General features: G+C 42.1%; 1 protein-coding gene across 1 annotated transcript in view; it reads right to left on the reverse strand.

Annotated features, from left to right (window-relative positions):
• Nucleotides 1-4302: 4302 nt before the first annotated feature.
• Tnfsf8 (TNF superfamily member 8) overlaps nucleotides 4303-23274 on the reverse strand; it is a 28451-nt gene continuing 9479 nt past the window's right edge. The window contains exons 2-4 of the mRNA XM_052176640.1: nucleotides 21818-21860; nucleotides 10037-10108; nucleotides 4303-7640 (exon numbers count right to left, since the gene is read on the reverse strand). Coding sequence (XP_052032600.1) covers nucleotides 7246-7640; nucleotides 10037-10108; nucleotides 21818-21860 — 510 coding nt within the window. The 3' untranslated portion in view covers nucleotides 4303-7245. The remainder of the gene's footprint in view (nucleotides 7641-10036; nucleotides 10109-21817; nucleotides 21861-23274) is intronic.

A 23274-nucleotide genomic window follows, 5' to 3' on the forward strand; every position in this document is an offset into this window, starting at 1 on the left:
TGAGGTCATAAACACATCAGCCATGTCGCACCCAGAAGTCAGCATTTTACAGCCTTTCTCCCTCTCCTTGGGCTCTTACGACTTTTCCTGTCCCCCCTTTTGCTAAGTCCTGGGGATTTAGGGTTAAATTCTCACAATCACTTATTTTCAGACCAGCAATGACTGCTGCCCACTACAAAAAGAACTTTCTCTGACCACTGTTGAGTGTAGTACAGACCTTTGGACATAAACATAAATATTTAAAAGGCAGGCTGAGAAGCTGACCAAAGTATTTTGTTGCAGTAAAATAACAATAGTCCGACCTCCTTAGGGACAAGGATCTCCCCAGCCATGTACCTTTGGCATGTTCACAGCATCAGACATGAGTTCCATCCTGTGGAACAGAACCCAAATTCAACCAGAAAACAGTTTGTTATCCCCATAACTGGAAGTGGTATTGGAGCTTACAAGACCCATTGCCAGATAAGATCACAGATGTCCTCTCTGTTCGAGTGGCAAGTATGGTACCTTTTGGCCCTATGAAAGCTAGCCACTATAGAGGGAGTTTCCTGGATAATTTGAGATTGAGTTTTCTTAGCCAAAGTGTGTGGTGTCCTCATGGATAGGGCCTTATCATCTAGTTATGATAGAAACCTACACAACAGACTGAATTGTTTAAGAGACCTCTGGGGCCTCCCTGACCAATAGCTCATAGAGAGATATCCTATGCATGGCCCTGAGATTTTCTATTTAATAACTCATGTCTTCTGAGAGCAGAACTTCCCACCTCTGCTTAATATCCTTTAAAATATATGTTGTAATTGTCTTACAAATATGGAGCAGTTCTCCATAAAACTTTTTTGTAATTCTTAGTCTTGGTTAATCTACTCCGTAAATCTCCTGACATTTACCCTCCTAAACCATTATTAACTCTTTTTTATTAGATATTTTCTTTATTTAAATATCAAATGTTATCCCCCTTTCCTTGTTTTCCCTCCAAAAACCCCCTATCCCATTCTCCCTCCCGCCTCCCACTTTCCTGACCTGGCATTCCTCTATGTTGTACATTGAGCCTTCACAGGACCAAAGGCCTCTCTTCTCATTGATGTTTGAAAAGGCCATCCTCTGCTACATATGTAGCTGAAGCCATGGGTCCCTCCATGTGTACTTTTTGGTTGGTGGTTCAGTCCCTGGGAACTCTGGGGGGTACTGGTTGGTTCATATTGTTGTTCTTCCTATGGGGCTGCAAACCCCTTCAGTTCCTTGGGTCCTTTCTCTAGCTCCTCCACTGGGGATCCTGTGTTCAGTCCATTGATATGTATTATTAACTCTTAAACTTAGTTTAAAGTTTGAGAAGTTAAAATAATCCTGATTCTTAGATTCTAAGATCAGAGATTATAATTTAATTGCTCTTATATGTAACCTGGGATTTTAGGATTTCAAACAATGATACAACAACAATAACAACAACAACAACAACAACAACAGCTGCTGCTGCTGCCGCCGCCGACGCTGCCACTGCCATCACCACCACCACTACCACCACCTTTCATTTGATTCCGAAGTACATCAAATGTTAGTATAAACTCTCTATGGTTAGTATCCTCACTAATTATTTCTAAAATCAATATAATAGAAACAGCAGACACTTACCTCAGAGTAAAAAGGGGGGGGGATGTATTATTGTATAGAATACATAGTATGGTTATAAGAGTCATTCATTAAAGACAAAGGAGACTGACCTTTTCCCCTTTAAATTCTCAGATAGCCTGGGTGAATTTTGTCTTCTGCACATGTCATCTTTATTTAATAGATGCCTGATAGGATGCCTAATAATAGGTATTCTCTTGAGTACTAAAAATCATTTCTAAGGAAACTGTCACATTCAGGCTACATTTCTATATTTTGGGCTTATTTTTAACTGTTGAGGTGCTAAGCAGATATCTTAGACTATGTTCTTTCCATAAGATGTACTTTGGATTTAAATGGCTTTCTTAAAAATTCATTTATAAAATATTTAATAAATAGTCAGCCATATCTCAGGAACTGTGCGGAGTTAGTGCTGCCTTCTGGGATTTGGATGTCAGTGGAGATGTCTATTGAGAGAACCAAAGGCTCCAGTGAAGAACGTGTCACTGAGGATGATGGAGACACCAGAAGATCTGGAAGACTACTATCCTGGGGAAACATGGAAGTGGAAAATAGAGCAATGGAGAGGAAAATGTGGAATACGCTTTCCATGGGAATGAAGAAATCAGACCCCTGATGACAGGGAAAATATGGAAGGATGCAGGAATGGGAAGGAGTTAAAAGTGATTTGAGTAAAAGCAGTGGTAGGAGGGACCAGCATAAAGTAGGGAGGCGTATAGTTCCCTAGTTAAACTCTACCATCTGCTGCCTGTAAGACGTTGGCTAGGCTACTCCAAGGCTTGGACTCTCTGTGTCATTACTGGGAGCATAAGTCTAATGATGTTTATCTCCTAAGGCTGACTTGGTTTATTTTCATAAACCAAAGGGTATATGAAAAATGCCAAACATGTAAGAGCTTAATAAATGACTGCTTCTACTCTCAATTATTAATGCTGTCAGGAGACGGTTTGTAAGGAGTGAGGTTGCTAAGGGTGTGAGTCGGGATTTGAACAGTGTGAGTGCGCTGATAATGGATGGAATTAGATACTGGAGCAATGATCAAGGTAGGAAAGAAGAAGGATCATGAAAGACTGTCAGGAAGAGGACACCAGCTAAGAGCAGCCAGTCTGACCATACTGAGACTGTGTCTGATAGGAGTCCATGAGAGGGGACAGACTTCATTTTAGAACGTTACTGAGACCAAGTAGAGATGGATCACAGTGCTGTAAAAAGGACTGACAAAACAGATTGGGCCTTTATGGGCAACTTCCGCCCCCAGTGAGATGCCACAGTAGCAGTCATTCTTTCAATAATTGGGCCACCAGGAGTCTGGCTTTTCTAGAACCACGGCACTGCTATCATAAACAGAAAACCAATGCAATTAGGAGGCTGCCCCACTGCCCTGGGCAATATTACATTGCCAGAGAAATGCTGTCCCAGCTCTTTGCAGTCCCCTCACCATGATGTATTCTGTTAGCAACTGAACAACATGGAAATGTGTGCCAGTGCAGCTGCAGAGTGAAACCAAGTGCCTTTTCACTGTGGTGCTTGCTGACTGAGCGGACGAGCATTCCCAAGTCCTGCTCATCTCAGACTCAATAGCACTGGCTTCCCAGAGACTAGAGTAACAGAAGTATATTTTAGCTTTGTAATATCTGGATTGCATACTCAGATAGAGGTTTACAAAATATAGTGTATAACTAATGAGAGTATCATATAGTCAAGATGGAAAGTAAAAGTTTTGTTTTGTTTTGTTTTGCTTTGCTTTGCTTTGTTTCAGTTCGGTCCCAGATGGCAATGTGAAATATTTCTTCTGGGTTGAAAAGATGTAATTCTGGAAAAAAACACCGCACTAGCTGGTGCATGTCAGTCTTCATTATGAAGTCTCAGGAGAGAGCAATGGGTAGAGTACAATGGCTACTGAAGGCGGATGGCTGGGCTGAAGACTAAAAACAAGCTAGTTTCTACAGGAATTGGAAGAAAACTGTCACTTACATCCACAAAAGTGGATGGTCACCTCATGAGATAATGTGGAAGATGGGAAAAAAAGCACCCTGGACCAGACACAAGGAATCTGGACATTTGAACCTCTTTCTGGATCTTTTCTTTGTCTTTGTGCATGCTGATATTTTTCAATTACTCTCCAGAAAAAAAAAAGAGAACCAAATCAAGAAAAGATCCCGAGTACCTAGGAAAGACATGGAATGAATCCCCTCACCATGATTGGTCATACACGGGTACCTACCATGAGGCTTGTTGCACCCTGGGGCTCAGGTCAGAAGCCTTGAGTGGGTATCCAGAGAAGAACAGTTCTCACAAGAGATAGAAAGACATCTCAGATTCCCAGGACTAAGCTCCCATCTTTAACCGTTATCATTGGGTGCCTCAGCCCTCACTGGCCACGGTGAAGCCAGCAGCTATGGGAACCACTGCTTCCCTTTGTATAGAGAACTGACAGTGTGAGGTGAGAGCTCCAAGAGGACAAACAAGACTCTTTCATCAATACGTGAATAAAAGTGAAACCTTGGAAGTGAATCAAATGCTCGTCTTTTTGAGAATGGGCAGAGATCCATTAAAGCAATGAAAAATAAACATTCCATGTTTAAGTGAATGAACTAGATTGAAGTTTTTTATTTTTTGGGCTGGGTAAACCTCAAAACTTTAGTATTACATAAAGCATTGCAAGTCACAAAATGTTATATAAAGTATATGTTTTATTAAAAAAATAAAAAGCATGCAAAATTGTTCTATATATTCTTATTAGAAAACAAATGTAAATTTACGTAAAAGAAAGGCAGTTGCAGACTTCCAGACAACAGTTATGACTCCTGGGAGAGGGAGTGGGGTATGGAAGAGTATGGTTAAGCTCTATCTCTATTTAAGAAAACTTGAAGCAAATGGAAATCTGGAAAAATATTAATAATAATTAAATAAGCTGATGAGGCCTAGGAAAATATTATTTTTACTTCTTAATTAAAAATAAATATGAACACATATAAGCTTTGCGATTCCCAAAGCAAGAGTCAGGCTTCCTCCCCTGAACTAGGTTAAGCAGATGGTGTGTAAAACATGACTGGAGAAATATACATACACATATATTTGTGTGTAGACACACATATATACATACACCTATATAGATTCAAATTAAACAATAGGCTTTATTATTTTTAATCTAAAAATAGTATTGGCTTGATCATAAACTCCTTTGGTTCTGAGGGCCATAAAATTATAGCTCTAGCCCTCTTCTGTGACTCAGTTATGGGCCAAATTTACAGAGGATGGAGATGAAATGGTTGGGATACACAGAGGAAGCCCAAGGATTTCCTGGATGCTGGGGCTGCTTCAGTGTGGGGCTGGAGAGATGTGACTTAAAACTTTTCACAAAGGCTGTGAGGTGTCCAAGAAAGCCTGAGGAGAAACAGCAGAGCTGGAGTCAGGGGGCTGGATGCAAGTCCTTGAGGACTGGATAGTGATTGGTGTCCCCTGGATTTCTATACAACTGGAACCCCACCAGGACTAACTGACCTCACTCCAGAGGTGAAACATTTCATCAACTTATACATAAACTTTTTACACACAATTTTTCTCAAGTTTATGACTGCATAGTATGTAAATTCACTGAATTTTCACTAAGCAAACATGAGTCTTAGGCAGCCTAAGCATCTGGTTAGAAAAATGATGCGCTTACTTACATGTATGTGGTGATAATTATCTTAACTGTCAAGTTGACAGGATTTGGAATCTACTGGGAGACATGTGCCTGGTTATTTCTGTGATAGTGTCTCTAGAGAGATTCACCTAAGGATTGTAGACCCATCCTGAGGTGGGTAGCACTATCTTATTGGCTAGAATCTCAGACTGAATAAATGGATAAAAAGGGAATGAGAGATGAATACCAGAATCTATCTCTATCTACTTCTTGACTGTGAACTCAACGTGACCATTCCCTCATATTCCTACTGCTTTGCCTTCTGGCCATCTTGGACTGTATCTTCTCTTAAAGTATAAGCCAAAATAAATTTTTTCTTCAGTTTTATCTATCAGGTACTCTGTCACATCAATGAAAAATATAATTATTACAGATGCACTAGAAAATCCCGCAAGGGGCTGGCTAACCCTCAAAGGATCATAGTTTAGTTTTAAACTCCTGGACTGTTCACTTCCTATTTATACTCCAGTAGACTTACTAATAATTATTGTCTGTATTTGTTTTCATTTTGTTACATTTCACTTTTTTAAATCAAGTGCCCAACCCTCCATCTTCAGTGGTTGACTTTCTGAGCACAGCTTGACAGATTGTTATTAGGAAAAGATCGAACTATAGTACAAAAGTCAGGGGCTTCTGCCTAGAGGACAGTCTATGATAAACGAAATGGAATCATTCTTGACTTAGAAACTGAAATGGGAGAATGTTTGCTTAATTCCCACTTAACTAGGTTACGGGTGCCTTTTCTAAAATGCGTTTGCCCTTCATTTGAGTACAACACACAAATATGACAGGTCTCCTCATCCCCATGCCTGATTCTACTTTACCACACACCAGAACCTGACCTGTACCATGCAACCATTTTCCCAATAACTAGAGAGGAGGAGACCTAAGAGGAGGGGGACAGATCCACTCTTCTTTTGCAGTTTTGTTTTTCTGAGTTCCTCTCATATCAGAAAAGCTGGGTTTTCTTCTTTTCCTTTGAAATGCTTTCTAGCCTTTTTCTGGAAAACTTTGCTCTTCTCCTTTCTATCAGAGAAGCTCCTATTCTACTCCATCTTCTCACACCGCGCTGGCAGGACTTGCTTTCCTTATTGAGCAATTCCCAGGGTCCCACACATCAACTCAAATGATTTGGCAAAAGTCTCTCTCCCACAATGCTCTAGAAACCACAAGCTTGATGAGTCTAGGAGATCTAGCTGTATGGCCTCTTTAGTCAGGAGAAGCTGTTCATGTTTGCTGTCCAGAAGTTCTTCCCACTTTTAAGGTTCTCATTATCAACATCTTTTGGGGGTGTACTTAAAAACTGCACACAGAATGGAATTTGAGACAGAAAATATCTCCATGTATATCTCAGGAGATGGCAGCATCCACTCCCCTAGGTGAGAGAGACAAGATCACCTTGCCCATTACAAGAGGTTAAAGTATCATTCAACAAGGCAGCACGGAATTTCTTATGACTTGCTGAGATGACAAATCAGACAGACATGACTCGTACCATCAGTTTCCTCATGCTACAGGAGGTTTTCATCTGCTTGGGAAACTCAGCTCAACAGTCTCTTCTGAGTTGAAGAAAATGTTGGGGAAATGTGAATCCCATCTCCTACTTTTCCAGATTCAAACCCCAAGTTCCACAGGGAGGAAAAATGGCTCAAGGTCAGTGAATTAGTGGTTATACTGGGACAACTTGACCCCATCTAGTGCTCAGGTAGGTCTCTGTCCACACACCACACTCCTTCCTGGCTGTGCATCTGAGGGAGACTTCACTTTCTAACCCCTGGGTTTGTACATCTTTCCAAGGGACAGAAGGAGAAGTACACTAACTCATACACTTAGTTTTAGTTGTCCTGATATTTTCTTTTGCCCATGTTTGGACAGATGAACTACTATATGGTAAACAGCATTTTCATAAAGGTTAAGAGCCACACTATTCAGTCTGAGCTACTATATAAGAAGACGGATAGCACATTATCAAGAGGGAAAGTGTTTGTATCCACATACTGGAAATTATCCACCATGACTGATATGGTAGAGTTGGCCTGTAAGTAATGCAGCAAGAACTGAGAGAGATTCTGATAGATGTTCTTGCTTTGAACTCCAGATTCGCACACTGTTACCAGTGTCTGCTTTTGGATCTTGGAATCGATGAGAAGCTGCAATGTCAGGTCCACAGAATGATTTGAGCACTGCACATGGAACTGCAGCTGGCAGATGATGAAGTACCAGCCAGGGAACTGGACTACCAGGTCCCCTTCCTGGTATGCGAGTCCTTGGACGGTACCGTCCTCGTTCCATGACAGCTTGGTACTGTTGAGGTGCTTTGACACTGGAAAGATAGGATTGTTACTCACATGTTAGGTACATGTTGGAAACCTCTTCTTCAAGGTTCCCACCCAGCCTCTCTAGAAGGGTGCCTGCCATCCCAAATTTTTAAACATCTTCTGAAGTACTCTTTCTAGAGTATTCTTCCGTAGCTTATTTTTTCTATTTAGGAAGTCACTGGAAGAAAACCATCTGTTTTTCTTTTCTTTTTAGACCATTTGTTTAATTCTCAAACTATAGGGTTGGATCACACACAACACTGCACTGGAAAACAAAAGACCTTATAGGAGAGTTTTCTAATGGAAGACAACTCCCATAGATGGCTTTCTTTTAATTATTATCTCATATCATTTGATACTTACTAATATTTTTTTACCTTTTTTCAGCATGTGTCTATGTATATATGTGTTTGTGTTAGAACCAGGTATGTGTGTATGTACAGGTACAGGTGCAGGTGCAGATATACCTGTCTGTGTATATGTGTATGTTTAGCCCAGAAGACAACCTTGGGTATCAGTCTTCATACAGTACCAGTATGCACAGTACTGCTTTACCATGTACCTTGTTTCTGTTTTTTTTAAATAAAGATTTATTTGTATTTATGTGTTTGTGTATTTGTCTCTATGAGTATATTCAGTGTGTGTGTGTGTGTGTGTGTGTTGTGACTACAGAGGCCAGAGGCTACAGGGCATCAGATACCCTAAAGATGGGACTACAGGCAGTTTTGAGACACTTGATGTGAATGTTGTGATACAAATTTGGGTCTTCTGGAAAAGAAAGTGCGCTTAACAGCTGAGCCATCTCTCCAGCTCCATAACGTGTGTTTCTGACACAGGGATTTTCACTGTCCAGAATCTTTCCCAGTAGACTAGGCTGGTCAGTCAGTGTGCTCCAGGGATCTCCTTGCTTTTGCCTTAGCAGTACTGGCATGGCAAGCATGAGGGATAACGTTTGGCTTTTAAAAAGCAGGTTCCAGTCCTCCAGCTCAGATCCTCATGCTTAAAAGCCAGTCACTTGACTGACTACACCATTTCACGTCCTCCTTGCATTTATAGACCACACTCACCTAGGTTGTATTTTGCACAAGGTCTATGCTATTGTGTTATTTGTCAATGAATGAGCATTTAATGTTTTGATAGGAATTGCAGGTGGTGTCAGAGCTGTGACATTCAATACTGTTCAATTTCAGTATTACGTTTTTTAGGAGAATCTCTATTAATTTTTGCATTAAGGTAAAATAAAAGTATGTTTTGTGCATGCACAAAATATCAACAATGAAACTTACTATCGTGGGCAATTAATATGTGCTGATAAAAAGTTAAGATATACCCTTTAACATGGTCTGAAGTTTTAAATGCCTCTTTTCTTTAAAAGAAAATCAAACATCCTTGCATGGGCTCCTCATGTACACAGTGAGGGGCCCAGCATGTAGGATTATATAAAATCAGAGAATTAACAGCCTCTAAGCAAATATGTTTGTGTGAAAGCCAAGTTTCCGAATCCTAACAAAGTTAGTGCTGACTGGTAAAGGTTCCTTTGGAACTGGGAAGCTGGCGTGCTGGTTTTAATTGATTCAACGCTTTTCCTTCAAACCTTGTTGCAATTCAATTGAAAGGCAAGAACTAATGTAACTGCAAAATGGGATTTTTTAAAAAAAATGAGCAAAAAGGCTATTTGGGGAATCTTGACCATCTCTTCCACGGCTCATTCTTTCAAGTTCTAAGTGCCTCTTACTGTTTCATTTACAAAAGACTCTTACCTGAAGCACACTGCAATATACAAACAGGCCCTGTGCCAAGGAGCCCATTAAGTTGTCAATCTGGGGACCAGGCAATTTGTAGTTCCCCTGTGAGCAACTTCATAGAGGTAGAGATGGAACCATTCTTTGTTTGCATTAGGGAAAAGATTGCATTTGGCCCAAACTAGTAAGTTGGTGCATGGCCCTGGGGTAGTAGAGGAAGGAGGATGTGATGCAGTCAAAGGACAAAAGTATCTTCAAAGGACAGATAGGAATCTACAGGAGTGAGTGAAGTGGCTCCTATCTGCTGAGGGAGGTTTTGAACACCTGTCCATCTGTCCATGGCTGCTCCCAGTGTGGCCCCTAACATGGCTTCCTCAAAGCTCATGGTTTTTTTTTTTAAAACTGTGCAATTTCTAACCAAACTCTTTTTTTCCCCTATCAAATGGGGACTGAGAGAAGAGCCTTGTAACTTTGAAAACAAAACTCTCATCTTCTCCTTCCAAGACACTGAAATTCAATTTATAAAGAGAGTGATGTAGGCTGAGAACACATTTGCATGTCACTTGCAGCTAGAGGACTGTAGCTGAGACCTCTGCAGTACAAGGTGGCATAGGACATCGTCTTCATGGGGATATAATTCTCTAGCTTTGGCTACTGACCTTGGAGGTAGGCCCATGACTTCTTGAATGGAGTCCTTTTCAGGGTACATAAGAGATCCTCTGAGCAGTTTCCTAAGACAAGATCAGGTATGAGTTACCTTTTGTTTCTCTGGGAACTGTAAACAACCACATTTTTTTTCTATGACCCTCTGAGATGAAATTTACTAGTCTGTTTTTATTTGTGAGACTAAATTAAGCACACACACACACACACACACATCACTAACAACAATAAAGATAACAAACAATAACAACAACAACTGCAACAACAATCCTCTAAACAGACTAGGATTTTCGCAGTTTTAAAGTTTACTCTTGCTTGGACTGCTACAGTATACTATAGAAGTTGAACAAATATGATCTAGTGCTGGGCACCATTCTTGATAGTTCTCATGAAAGGTGTTATTGACCACCTCCAATAGGTCAAATGAGTCCGAGAATCCCATGTCCTTCAGCCTGAACACCAGGCTCTCCAACAGCAACACTGATGCAGGTTTTGCTACCCAGCATCTTCCGCTTAGCAGACACCAGACTCTGCTTTAACCAGCACCAGCTAATCTTGTTCTCAGACTAACCCAAGGCCAACTTTTATGTCTAAAAACACTCAAGGACATGCTCAGGGTTAAGTGAGCATGTAGAACTGTGAGGATTCCCTACATCTGCCTCATCTAGACAGCACAGATAAAAACATCCCATTCAATTTTAAGAGGACAAAATGTTAATGACATCTTAGCAGGAAGCCTCCCATCTGGAGCTACTTTAATAGAGACAAACACACTATTTGTGTCATTATAGCATTTGAGAAATAAAAATATTTTTAATATCATCACTGATGATCACTTTTTCTTATTATAACAAGCTATTTTGTATGCAAAGAACCAAATTACACATTTCCTGCAGTGACTCACGAATTCAATGTATTTGGAGCAAATCTCCTCTTCTTTGGGCCTTGGTTCCCCTATATGGAGAACTGGAAACTCTCCAGCCTGACAGTGATATAGTTTGATGATGTTACCAGAGATGATCACTCAGTCCATCCTTTAGAGGCGAATAGCTTTAAGCTAATACCATAGGAACCATGCCCCACTGAGCTTACTTACTGTCTCTGAATAGTAAGTCTTGAGCTTCCAGTTACTTTTGTTATCCCATTGCTCAGATTCAAAGAAGCCCCTGGGGCCCTGAGAATGGCTACAAGCTGGGTGAAGGGTTCCCTCTGCTGTCTGAGCAAGCTCACTGCTAGAGGAGCCCCAGCAGAAGTAGGGACAGCATTCATCTCTAGCTGCTCTTGACTCACAAAGGGCTTCTGGCCCATCAAACGCTGAAGGCCAGCTTCCATCCTCTAGATCTTACCCCATGATTATCATCTAAGCAGTGTTCATGTGAGGCGTGCTGCTGCCCTGCACATGCTCATGGGGTGTGTAAAATACATCTGATCCCAAAGTGTAATCTGTGAGACTGTAGAACATCAACCGGAAGAATCCAGAGAGGTGCAAAGCTGACTGACTCTCTTTGCTGGGACTCATTTTCTGATTTATGAAATCATTTACAGCTTCTATGGGCTTTTGACTCCTCCCAGTCTCTCTAGTCTCAGCCCATACCTTCCCTCACCTCATTTACTTCTGTGTCTTAATATTAATCAATCTTACCATCACTACCACCATCAAAATTAATGTTGACTATTTTTGTCATATTTTGCTGAGCATGCTACAGCCATGATTTCATTTTTACATTTTTTGCAACCATCCCATAAGAGATTCAATTTTTGCAACCATTCCATGAAACAGTATAGCTTTATCTCTGTTATATATACTAGAAATCCTAGGTTTTAGAAGTGTTTAACTGGGGGACAAAGATGGAGCAGAGATTGAAGGAATGAATAAACAATAATGGCCCAACTTAAGACCTTGAGCAAACACCAATCCCTGACACTATTGATGATATGTTGTATTTGCAGACAGGAGCCTAGCATAACTCCTGTGAGATGCTCTACCCAGGAGCTGACTAAAACAGATGCAGATACCCACAGCCAAACATTAGACTGATGCCAGGGACCCTTATGGAAGAGTTGGTGGCGGGGGGATTGAAGGCCCTAAAGGGGATAGGAACTCCACAGGAAGACCAACAGTGTCAAGTAACCTGGACCCCTGGGAGCTCTTACAGACTGAGCCACCAATCAAATAGCATACATGGGTTGGACAGAGGCCCCCAGCACATATGTAGCAAAGGGAGAATGCCTCAGTGGGAGAGGATGTGCTTGATCCTGTAGAGACTTGATACTCCAGGGTGGGAGGGGATATGGGGGTGTATCCTCCTAGAGGAGAAGGGGAGGGGAATGGGAAGAAGGACTCTGAGGGGTGACTGGGAGGAAGGCCAGTATTTGGGATGTAAATGAATAAATGAATGAATAAATGAATGAATAAATAAATAAGAAAAGGTTAACTGGCTTGTTCTTAGTCACACATCTAGTTGCTAGTAGGACAGAGATTAAAAGTCAGACAGTGTGACTCTAATGCCCAAACAGATGCCCCCTCCCCCAACTCTGCTCCTTTGGAGGCTTGTAGCTCCAGTTCACAACCACATGGATATGCCTCTCCCTGCCACATGGATGTACCTCTGGCTCCTGCCACATAGAATGCCCTGCTTCTATCAAGCCAGTTGTCCTGTGAAACACATCCTGGCAGAGACTACTGTTTAGTCTCTCCCACTGGTCAGCTAAGAAGATGCATTTGCTGAATGAAATCAACTAGTCCATCTCTTTTATTTCCTCCTGGAGCTCTAGCCAGACCAGTGCTAAGGGCATCAGTATATCGAGAAGGGGTGCTTGGCTTGCTTTGGCCCCTGTCAGGAAGAACAATTGGCCTTACTCTCACAGATTCTGTCTAAGTTAGGTGAGAAAGTAGGATTCATGCCCTGGATCAAAGCAAGGATATCACATCAAAGACAGGCTTTATCTCTCCGGTCCAAAGGCCCCTCTGTATCAGGTGGCTTGTGAAGACATCTGCAAGAGCTGAGCATCTATAAAGAGATGGTGGCAGAAGTACAAGCCCAGGCTAGTCTCTCACACATGCAGGCGTTTTTTCTTCTGTTTTTCCCCTTTGGTCTTCATGTGTACAGTGGGGTGACCTCAGCTGTAATTCTGAGAAACCCAATAATGGAAAAAGTCTATCTTATTTTGAAGCATTTGCATTTCCTGAAGTCAAATGGCAGGCTTACTTTAGTTTGTCTTAAAGAATTGATTAGATGGTTTCATGCCACAGGAGAAGCACAGGCTTCTCCTTCTAAGAATAGCATTATTGGGAGCTGGGTCAAGGAGGGGCTGGTTATTGAGTGAGGGATACCATTGAGCTTGAAGAAGACCCCGGAGGAGGGCACCATCTCTGTTATCTCACATTTGGAGGTGTCATCAAAAGAAGAGTGAAGGATGCTGGGTGGGATTCAAACATCAAGAGTCTCAGTGGCTTCTGAAGGTTTAAAAGGCTCTCGGCTAACAACTAACACCGTGCTGACCTCCTTTTCCCGACATGGTTTCTGGGGCAGAAGTACACGAAGGACACCCAAGTTATAACACAAGTCACAGAGATGGGAGCTTTAATATTTGACCAGTTAGTGCTGTTCAAGGAGTGGGTTGGCTGCTTTGGAAGTCACAGGGCTCTTGCTAAGACCTAGACAATATTGTGTGGGGTGCCAGTCACACCTCAAGAAGATGCAGCTCAAGTCTCATCAGCTTGTAAACCCATGATCAGACAGTCTACTGTGGATATGAAGACTTGTGTGGGTACCCCAGGCAGTAGGAATCCTGCTGTGGCTCCAGAGATTTGTGGGCTGAACATATAGACTGTGTCCCCGCTGTCTGTCTCCCCAGTGACTGAGTCTCGAAGGGTTTATTCTGAGAGATGGAATATGAAAACTCTCTGGAGAGGAAAGCTAAGTTGGTGTTTGGCTGTTTGGCTTCTGGAATATTTTCTTTCAGATTTTAGTGTTCCTATTTAGATGGAGAACATTCTTGACTGAGATGTAGAAATGCCTTTCTAGATCACTCTAGAGCAGTGAGGATTAAACAGAGGAGAATTGAATCTGTAGCCATTTCACACACCCTCAACTGAAGTCTCAGGACATAGCTGGAGGGCGTTGCTGGGAAAGAAGCTTCAGTGAGCCTTCCTGATCCTGAGTCTGAGAGAGTGCCAGGGTCAAGTCACAGGTCAGGGAAATTGGGCTGTCGAGTCAGATGATTTGTGACCTAAATCCTAGTCAGCTTCTTCAGAACCAATCCTATAAGGACTGGGCAGATGGTGCTTCTCAGAGAGCATGTAGTTCTAGTGAAGGTGTTGGATCCCTCATTTCCTCTCCCAGAACTTCAGCTACTTACTGTACCAGTGAAGCAAGCACAGTAACTATCAACACAGACGTGTAGCTAATGCAACATAAATCAAGATTACAGATGTCAAGTAACTGGCGCAACACATGGCTAGCCGTGACTCTGAAAATGTGAGGTCACTTCTCTTCTTGTCTCCTTTTCTTGTTTTCTTGGCATAGCTCTGTGGTGATGCACAGAGAGGATTGTATAATCAGGAGCTCATTAAAGTGAAACACTGTCTTACCTGTGAGAGTAGACTTTCTCACTTCTATACACAATTGTTTGAGGCTCTCTGATTGTTTTTGGAGGAGGGGAGGATGAAGACCTCTTGGAAGTATCTTTAATCTTTGAAGAAACAGAGAGCTCTATGTTTTAGTTTCTTCTCCCTTGGAGAATACCCAGGGAAAGTCCCAACAGCGACATCTAGAGGAATCTTCATTCTCAGCAGCATTTGGGATCAATGTGATCACTTAACCTGGTGGGCATTGTGCAAAGGATCACTTCACAGACATTCCTTCAAATCTAACCTTTTTCTTGATGGTATCAGGTGCCAAGAACATTTATGACAGAGACAAAAATCTCAAGAAAAGTCATATGTAAAAGGGGGACTCTGAATTCACAACAATCCTTGAAAAAAAATCTCTGTTGTTGAGCATGCTTATTGTTGGGCACCGAAAAAGTGATGAATAAAAGTGGGTTAAAATGAAATTAGGATTCATATTAATACTGTGAAAACTTTTGGGAGTTAGAAGCCCGTCAAATGCTGACCTGTTGTGGTTTGTAAGGTAAACACATCGGACTCTAGGGAACTTCATTTCAGTTGATGAATATTAAAGACTGATGGACCTGACAATGTTGGAGTGGTGTGGGGTGTTTAAGAAACATCTTAAAATTCCTCTAACATTCTAAATGGCTTTTCCTATGCCATGGCTTGGCTTATTTGCAATGTGGAAGTACAGAAGCACTCTCAGAATGTCCGGTTTTGGGCTCAGACACATGTGAGTTCAAATTCACCCTGGTTACTTACTGGTTGTATGCTTTAGCACAAGTATGTGAGACTCTATGAATTGTTCTTTCTTCCTCAAAGTGAAAATAATATGCATCTCAACAGTTGGCAAGAGGATTAAGTGGAATAATGCACAACACTGAGCCTATTGTATACCACACAAACAATGCCAGATAGTTGGCTCCCCTTCTCTGGGCTGGGGCCTGGGCTACCTGGCTGGCAGAGAATCAAGACCACAGATGTGTCCGGGGCTTGAACAGAGTATAGAAAGGAACCAGTGTGAGTTCTAGTGCTCTTCTCCCCTCATTACCCTCCCTCTCCCTTTTTTCCCCCCTCTTTCCTCCGCCCTCTTAAAGTGTAGGCAAAAGTTGGCATATCGTCTGGAGCTGGAGACTAGGCATTATATCTGGCAATTCTAGTGTCACATGGAAACCTTTTTGCCTTCTTTTGTGTGTGTGTGTGTGTGTGTGTGTGTGTGTGTGTGGAGTTGCTGCCTCTCTTTTTTTTTATTCGATATATTTTTATTTACATTTCAAATGATTTCCCCTTTTTTAGACCCCCACTCCCCAAAAGTCCCATCAGCCCCCTTCCCTCCTCCTGTTTTCCCACCCAACCCTTCCCACTTCCTGTTCTGGTTTTGCCCTATACTGCTTCACTAAGTCTTTCCAGAACAAGGGGAGAACATCATACTAAGTGAGGTAACCCAGTCTCAAAAGATCAATCATGGTATGCACTCACTATTAAGTGGATATTATCCTAGAAAACTGGAATACCCAAAACATAATCCACACATCAAATGAGGTACAAGACGAACGGAGGAGTGTCCCCTTTTTGCCTTCTTTGTGTTCTCTCCTCTCCCCTGTACCGCATGTCTTCTCCTCATTCTTTTTGGGGGGGTTTGGAAATTAGGAGTTGTGGCTTTAGAATGCTAGCTAGCCTGTCTAGGACTCCATTCCATTTCATTCTGAATGGCTCACTTCCTGGGTGTTTTCAACAGAGAGATTCCTGGTTCCTGTCATTACTGCCTTGAGCAAAAGAAAGTGGGTTTAAGAGCAGGTTTTACTGAGTGTGTTCAGATTGACTGGAGAAACAAATAGGTTCCTTGTGGCAAGAGAAATAAGTGACCAGATGAAAAGCAATTTATCCCTACTGGAAAGCATCATATGATGCTGTAAAGGGGAAGAAGAAAAACAGACACTAGAAGTAACAAACTGTGGACTTGGCATTCTGGATCCAGCCCCATCCTTCTGACAGAGAGGGACTCTGCCAGCCAGTGTTTATTCTCCTGAGGGGAAGGAGTTGTGAGGACAAGAAAGGCTATCACTCCTTGTGCCATCAGTGTGGCTTCTGTGTGACACATAGTCATAGACCATTTGGGCCAGGAAAATACTGGGGAGAAATTAGTCTCCCTGGCTGTTCACTATTTCTTTATCATATAGCCCACCTCATTTTGCCTCTTTTTATGCCAATTTTTCCCTTTTAGCTTTGGAGGGTATGAATTTCCTAAGGACTATAAGGATCTCTGAATACCATAAACCACATAGGAAAAGGAAAGCAAAACAAACAAACAAACAAACAACCCCCAAAACAGCAAGTTTTTCTAACAACAGGATATAGAATCACTCCAGGTCACATGACCCCCTGAAGCCTGCCCCAAAGCACCAGTGGCCCTCTCTGTCCCAGAACTTAGTGATAGAGTATGATAGACATTGAGAAGTTCCTGGTGACTATAATAGCTTCGTCTTCACAAATCAGAGCTCCAGAGGTCTCCACCACCTTTTGGGAGACCCTGTATTGTACCATACTGCACTGACAGCATTTCTATAAGTCTTACATCCTGTTGCAGATATTGCTATACAAAGATTTGAAGTTTTGTTGGGAGTGGGACTGGAAGGTTGTGTGACCAGGGGAGCTGGTCTAGAGCAAGAGTGAGGGTGAGTTGTGTCCTGAACATCTTGTTCTGAGTTAGGCATGAGTAAAACTGCTTCCTCCTTGCTCTGGGCCTGCCTGTCCAGGCACATGTAAGCCTTACGTCCCCCCATCTCCACCACCTTTGAGGTAGTCACATAATCTGCTGGCCAGATTATAGATTAAACTTCATCTCACCCTATAAGGATACATCCTACAAGCACTGGGATTCCTTTTTATGCAAATGAAGCATTCCTTAGCACTTCAGCCCCAGCCAAAGATGTACACTTGCACTCCCAAGCCCCTACCCACTCCCCAAGGTTATATAGTTCTTGTTCTTCCCCAATAAAGAGAGCTGTTTCACTGAAAACTGTCTTTGAAGAAGGCTGTTTCTCCTGAACTCAGTCAGACAGAGATCCTGCCTAACCCACCAGTCCTGGCTACGCTTCTTTCCTACCAGTCCAGCCCTGAGAGGAATGTTGCCTGGTGGGGTCTGGAGGGTAAAAGGCAGACTCCAAGCAGTAGTTGGAACTCCTGGGAAATCCAGGTAAAGGGAGTTATAATCTGAGATTTGGACAAATGAGCCCAGAGCATGAGCAACAGTAGAGAGACTCAAAATTTAGTAGAAGCAAAACATTAGAACAAGATACGACAAGAGGATACAGGAGCCTTGCCTCCAAACTGTATGTGGAAGAGGTAGATCATTTCATGGAAGATGGAAGAGCAGAGTGGACCAGATGGACTCTGAGGTCCAGCCAAGTGGGAAAATGAAGGTATGTTTTTGTTTGAATTTGGTTCATGGTGGCTCCCTGCAGGAGGCATGTTACCACTGTCTTCTGGAGGAGAGAATAAAACCCAGCATCAGCTTACAGGACAGGCTTGCCTCCCGCCCTTGTAGTTTCTCCATGAAACCGAGTGGCTAACAAGTCTCAAGCACAGTGGGCTGAGTGCAAGTCGGCGGTTGCCTGGGGCCTATTCTGGCCAGGAATGACAAGTTTGTGTTAGGGCTCATTACTAACACGGGTGTGGTTTTCTGTGGTTTCCCTGTAGCTAAGGATATCCTGTGCTGGGCTACTATCAGCATGTGTGCAGAGCCCTGCATCCCAGGCTCTGGCAAGTGCTGGTTTCCTGGTTACAAGAGCTGTCCTGGCATAGGGCGCCCATTCTTGCAGCTTCTGTCCTTGGGACAAACTTCAGGCCACCCCTGGGACTTCTTCCCAGGAATTTCTGGAAAGAAGTATGTCTTGCAACAGGGTTCATTTTTTCCCTGCCTGCTTCATTCTTTTTCCAAAGGGCTATTTGTTTCTTGTGTTGGCCTAAGGTTAGTTTGTTGGTGAAAAAGGTTGTGGCTTCAGACTTTCTTCAGATAATTGTCAGGCTATTTCTTTCTCTCTTTATATATAGGGCAAGAGAATTCTAGTCTCAGGAAGTGTCAAAGAACTCTGCTAATGTGTGTGTGTGTGTGTGTGTGTGTGTGTGTGTGTGTGCATGCACATAAGTATTCATGTGTATCCTCTCAATTGCTTGCTCTCTTATTTCTTAAGACAAGGTTTCTTACTGAACCCAGAGCCTTCCAGCTTGGGTAGGCTGCCTGGCCAGTGAGACCCAGAGACCTTCCTGTCTCTGTGTTCTCAATTCTTGTATTATTTGTATACACAGCTGCTCCTACTTTTTATGTGGGTGATGGGGCTGTGACTCAGGCTCTCATGATGCACAGAAAACATTTACCTACACACAAGCTTATAAAGGAAGTGATCTTTCTAGCTCCAACTCTAACTCATTTAGTAAATTTAGTCCGTGATGTTTGGAGAGTCCTAGTGTGCTGGTGTGGGAACCAGATTTTGGCTGCAGATGTTAATTTTCTCCCTTATCCTATTATAGAGGCCCCAATCTGTGGAGTCAAGTCAAGCATAGATGTTCATTAAAAGTGGGAGTCATGGGCCATACTCAACAAGGTGTTGGATCCTCTCAGCTGAAGTAGGATCAACAGAGGAAACCTTGGAATCTCATATTTATTTGCATGACTGTTTTTGTCTTCTGTATAGCCCCTACCAAGTCCCCCTGACTTCTTGGATCCCAGAAACTTACCTACAAATGGAATGTCAATGGGAATACACCCATTCCTCCACTCCTGCGCTGATAACTCTCAGGGCTGGTCCTCAGACAAACCCAAAGGAAGTAGGGGAAAATCTTTAAGGTAAATTTAATATTCCTAGTGAGGAGTATTATCATCACTGACAAATAGAATCTAGTTGTAGAAACTCTTGATCAAAAACAGGTTATTTTGTTGTTGTTGTTAGTTTTTGTTCTGATATTCATAGTCAAGAGCCAGGTGAAAAGGGAACTGGGAAGTGGTCAGATCCAGAGTTCCCCAAATTTGTGATTTCATGAACTAAAGAAGTTTTTGCCTTAAATGAAAAACTGTGTAGTAACATGGAGAATTTATTTTATGTTATCTCTCTCTCTCTCTTTTTTTTTTTTTGATTTGTTTTTTTTTTTTGATACAGGGTTTCTCTGTATAGCCCTGGCTGTCCTGGAACTCACTCTATGGACCAGGCTTGCCTCTGCCTCCCAAGTTCTAGGATTAAAGGCATGTGCCACTACTGCCTGGCTTATTTTGTCTCTTATGATCATGAAAACAGAATAAATGACAAAGCACTCTAGTATCTGCATCAATTTTTTCCTGAGATGGGAGGGGCATTCTAACACCAGAACTCAGGGGGCTGAGTTTTCCTAGAAAGAATGTTTTCACCTTAAGTGTAACTGAGCAGTTATGAAGAGGACAACTTTGTTCTTTATTTTTTATTCCAGGTGATCTGGTGCTAACTGTAACCCACTAGTTATACTAGTCATTTATACTTGGTCACCTTCGCTTGGAGTGTCTACAACCAAGAAAGAACAGCTAGTGAGTGTGGCTGGAGTCCTGATACCTAATCAAGGCTATCTTGACCACACACATTGTATCCAAGAGAGGTGGCTGCTACCCCTTGCCAAAGGAAAGCTTCCAATCTTTCTTAGAGAAATGTAAGAGGGGGTGGTGGCAGGACAATGGAAGCAGAGATGGAAGGATTACATTTAATCAGTGTGGATTAGTCCTTGCTAAGCTGCCCAGGAACATATCAACAAGTTAGCAAGGATGTCTAACTCCAGAGCCTATACTGCCTGTACCACACGAGTCTTGCTATTCCAGTCCGTGGGCCAAGCCAAACCACTACTTATTCTGTAAATAAGGTCGAGGGAGTGCAGTCAGGCCCATAGGTTTGTGTGTTTTCAGGCTGTCCCAATCATGGTAACTGCATGACTGATTTCAGCCAAGATTCGCAAAGCCTAGAATATTTACTATCCAAATCTTTGTAGACATTGTCTGTGCCCTTCTAACTTTACTTTGCTCTTTGATTGCATAACTAGTTATCTACACAAGTGAGGGATTTAAGATCACATACTAGGCCCTAAGTGTTTTTGGCTAATATTGAGGTTATTCCTCAATCTTAAAAGGTTCAGAAGGCTGCATGTCCACCCAGGGCTCCTTGCCCATACATTCTAAGTCTTCAGAAGGATGTCCTGAAGGAAAGAAACTACAAATGTGCTGCTGCTGAAGGAGCTGTGTCACTTCTTCTGTATCCTTTGGTCCCAAAGATACCTAGCATCTTTACTCTGTTGTCCGTGAAGGTCTATCTACCCATCCCATCTTCTAGTTCTGTGCTTAGGCAGCTGTGCTTGGACCTGGGCTCTGAAAATTGTGAGTGGAGCTAAGATGGGGATTGATATTTTGGATATAAAGACACTGAGTCAAAGTCAAGGACCTTTTGGTTTAGCCTGTATGATCAAAGCAAGACACTTCCTCACTGTCTGATTTTTCCTTCTCTGGGTCATGAAAATATTAGTCAGATGATCTAGAGTTTAATATTCAATGTTAATTGAACTCTGCATATATCTTCTTAGGGACTAGTAGGGGGCAATATGTTAATAGCTTGTGTCTGGTAATATAGAGGGAAGAAGCCTGTTTTTTGTAGGTCTTAAACTTAATGAAGTATTTTGGCTATTACCAATTATTTGACCATTAGTTTATACTGGTAGTCATGCCAAGCAGTTGTGTGCTGGCCCTGATTGGGTCATCTAGAACCCCAGGGATCTGTGTTTAATGGATGTGTAACAGAGACTTCCATGTGGGAAATGGTGGAAAGATACATACACAAATTTGTTCCATTTAGGGCTTCCAGCTCAAAATACAAGGCTGTCTTGTGTCCACTCCAGGGTCCACAGCTTGACTAACAGCAATGGCATCGTTAGTGAGAGTGTGACCGGGAGGAGGGAGGTTTGTGTGGATTAGCACTGTGATCAGGGGTTACCCAGATGACTCAGAAGCATCAGCTCATCTTGATTAGCCCCACTTGCATCTGACCCACTCCTGCTGGGGACAGTCACAAAATTTCTGTTTGGTAAGTAGGCCTCACACCTCGTGGTGTCGCCTGCATGATTCACTACACATTCATTCCTAAATCGGAGATCTTACCTCCTTTAAGGGGGACCTTTTCAGTTGTTTTTGGAGTGGAATCCTGGAAGGGAAGACAGAAGAACAGGGTAAGAAAACTTCTGAGGTAAAACGGCTTATCTTCCTTTTTACCTTGGGAGTAGTCAAAGCACTGTGAAATTTAGAATCCAACCACCCTTTGACCCTTAAAGCTTGAATTTTCACCCATTCATTGATTATAGTGGGCTTCCTATCCATGCCAGCCCACCTGACCGCCAGAAACACAAGATAGCGGTTATTATCTACATCCACAGATGAGAAACAAGACAAGATGGCTTGTCCAGAGACACACAAGGAGCTTGTGGGGCTCAGGACCACAGCTGAAGTGGAACTTCCACTTCCCAGTCAAGAATTTTCTTCCTCTCCACAGGTAGTACTGTTTTTCCCCATAAGACAACATATGATCAGATGAAGTGAATAAATGTACACACTTTCTTCTTTCCATATTTGGTTCATCTAAAAGTGTTGTAAATATACCTGGAAGACATCTTTCTACCTCACTTGTGGTTGGAAATTGTGATGTTTTTATTAGTGATTGTATTCCAAACATTGTGATGATATCACAAGTAAACTGGGACTCTAACCTCATGGCTTTATTGCAAGCTTATGGCCAGATATAATTTACAAATATTCATAAATATGTAATACAAGCAGAGGTGTATTTGTTTATACATTCACCCACTATTACAAATGATTTCTATTATAATCATAAATCTCTACACAGATTTTTATGTAAATGAATGAGAGGTTGATGGAAACATTGTCTGCTAAAGAGGACACCATGCTGGGGGTCAGAGGGGATTGAAAAGAAAAGTAGTTAGCATGTTCTGTAAAAAGTGGCCCACAGAGATGGAGGGACACTGGTTTCCAACAGATTCCTCAGAGACTAGCTTTCCAGTGTCCTTCACTTCTTCACATATCAGCCTAGAGAGGCATATAAGTGGCCTTCCACCAAGAAATGGAATGCAACGTTTACATTTTGGCTTATATAAGTCAGTCACCTCTAGTGCACTTAACTGAGATAATTATAAATAAGAGAAATGGGTAAATAGTTTCCCAATGTCTACCATTGTAGAGAGTTGACAACTAACTATATCTGCCTTTCTTAATGTTCTGTGCAAGAACTGATGACTATCTGGAGATATCATTTTAATTTACATCTCCAAGAGCTCTGTCCTTCTCCTTCTGTGGACACATTGTTATCTGCAAAGTAGGTCTCTTCTCTAGACCAAGAGGTGGTGGTCAGGAATACAGTCCCGGAGGCCTCAGGAATACCAGCTTTGGTGTCACACTAATCTGAAGAAAGTTTATATATTTGAATCTCAGTTTTTTAGGGGGAAGAGATGTGAAGCTGATTTGGAAGATACTTTCCCCTCTGCTTGTTTTCCGATTGTGTTGCCTTATTGTGTGTAACAGTGCTTTACATTTGTGATTGCATG

Source organism: Apodemus sylvaticus, chromosome 3 (genome assembly GCF_947179515.1).
Source record: "Apodemus sylvaticus chromosome 3, mApoSyl1.1, whole genome shotgun sequence".
NCBI lineage: Eukaryota > Metazoa > Chordata > Mammalia > Rodentia > Muridae > Apodemus > Apodemus sylvaticus.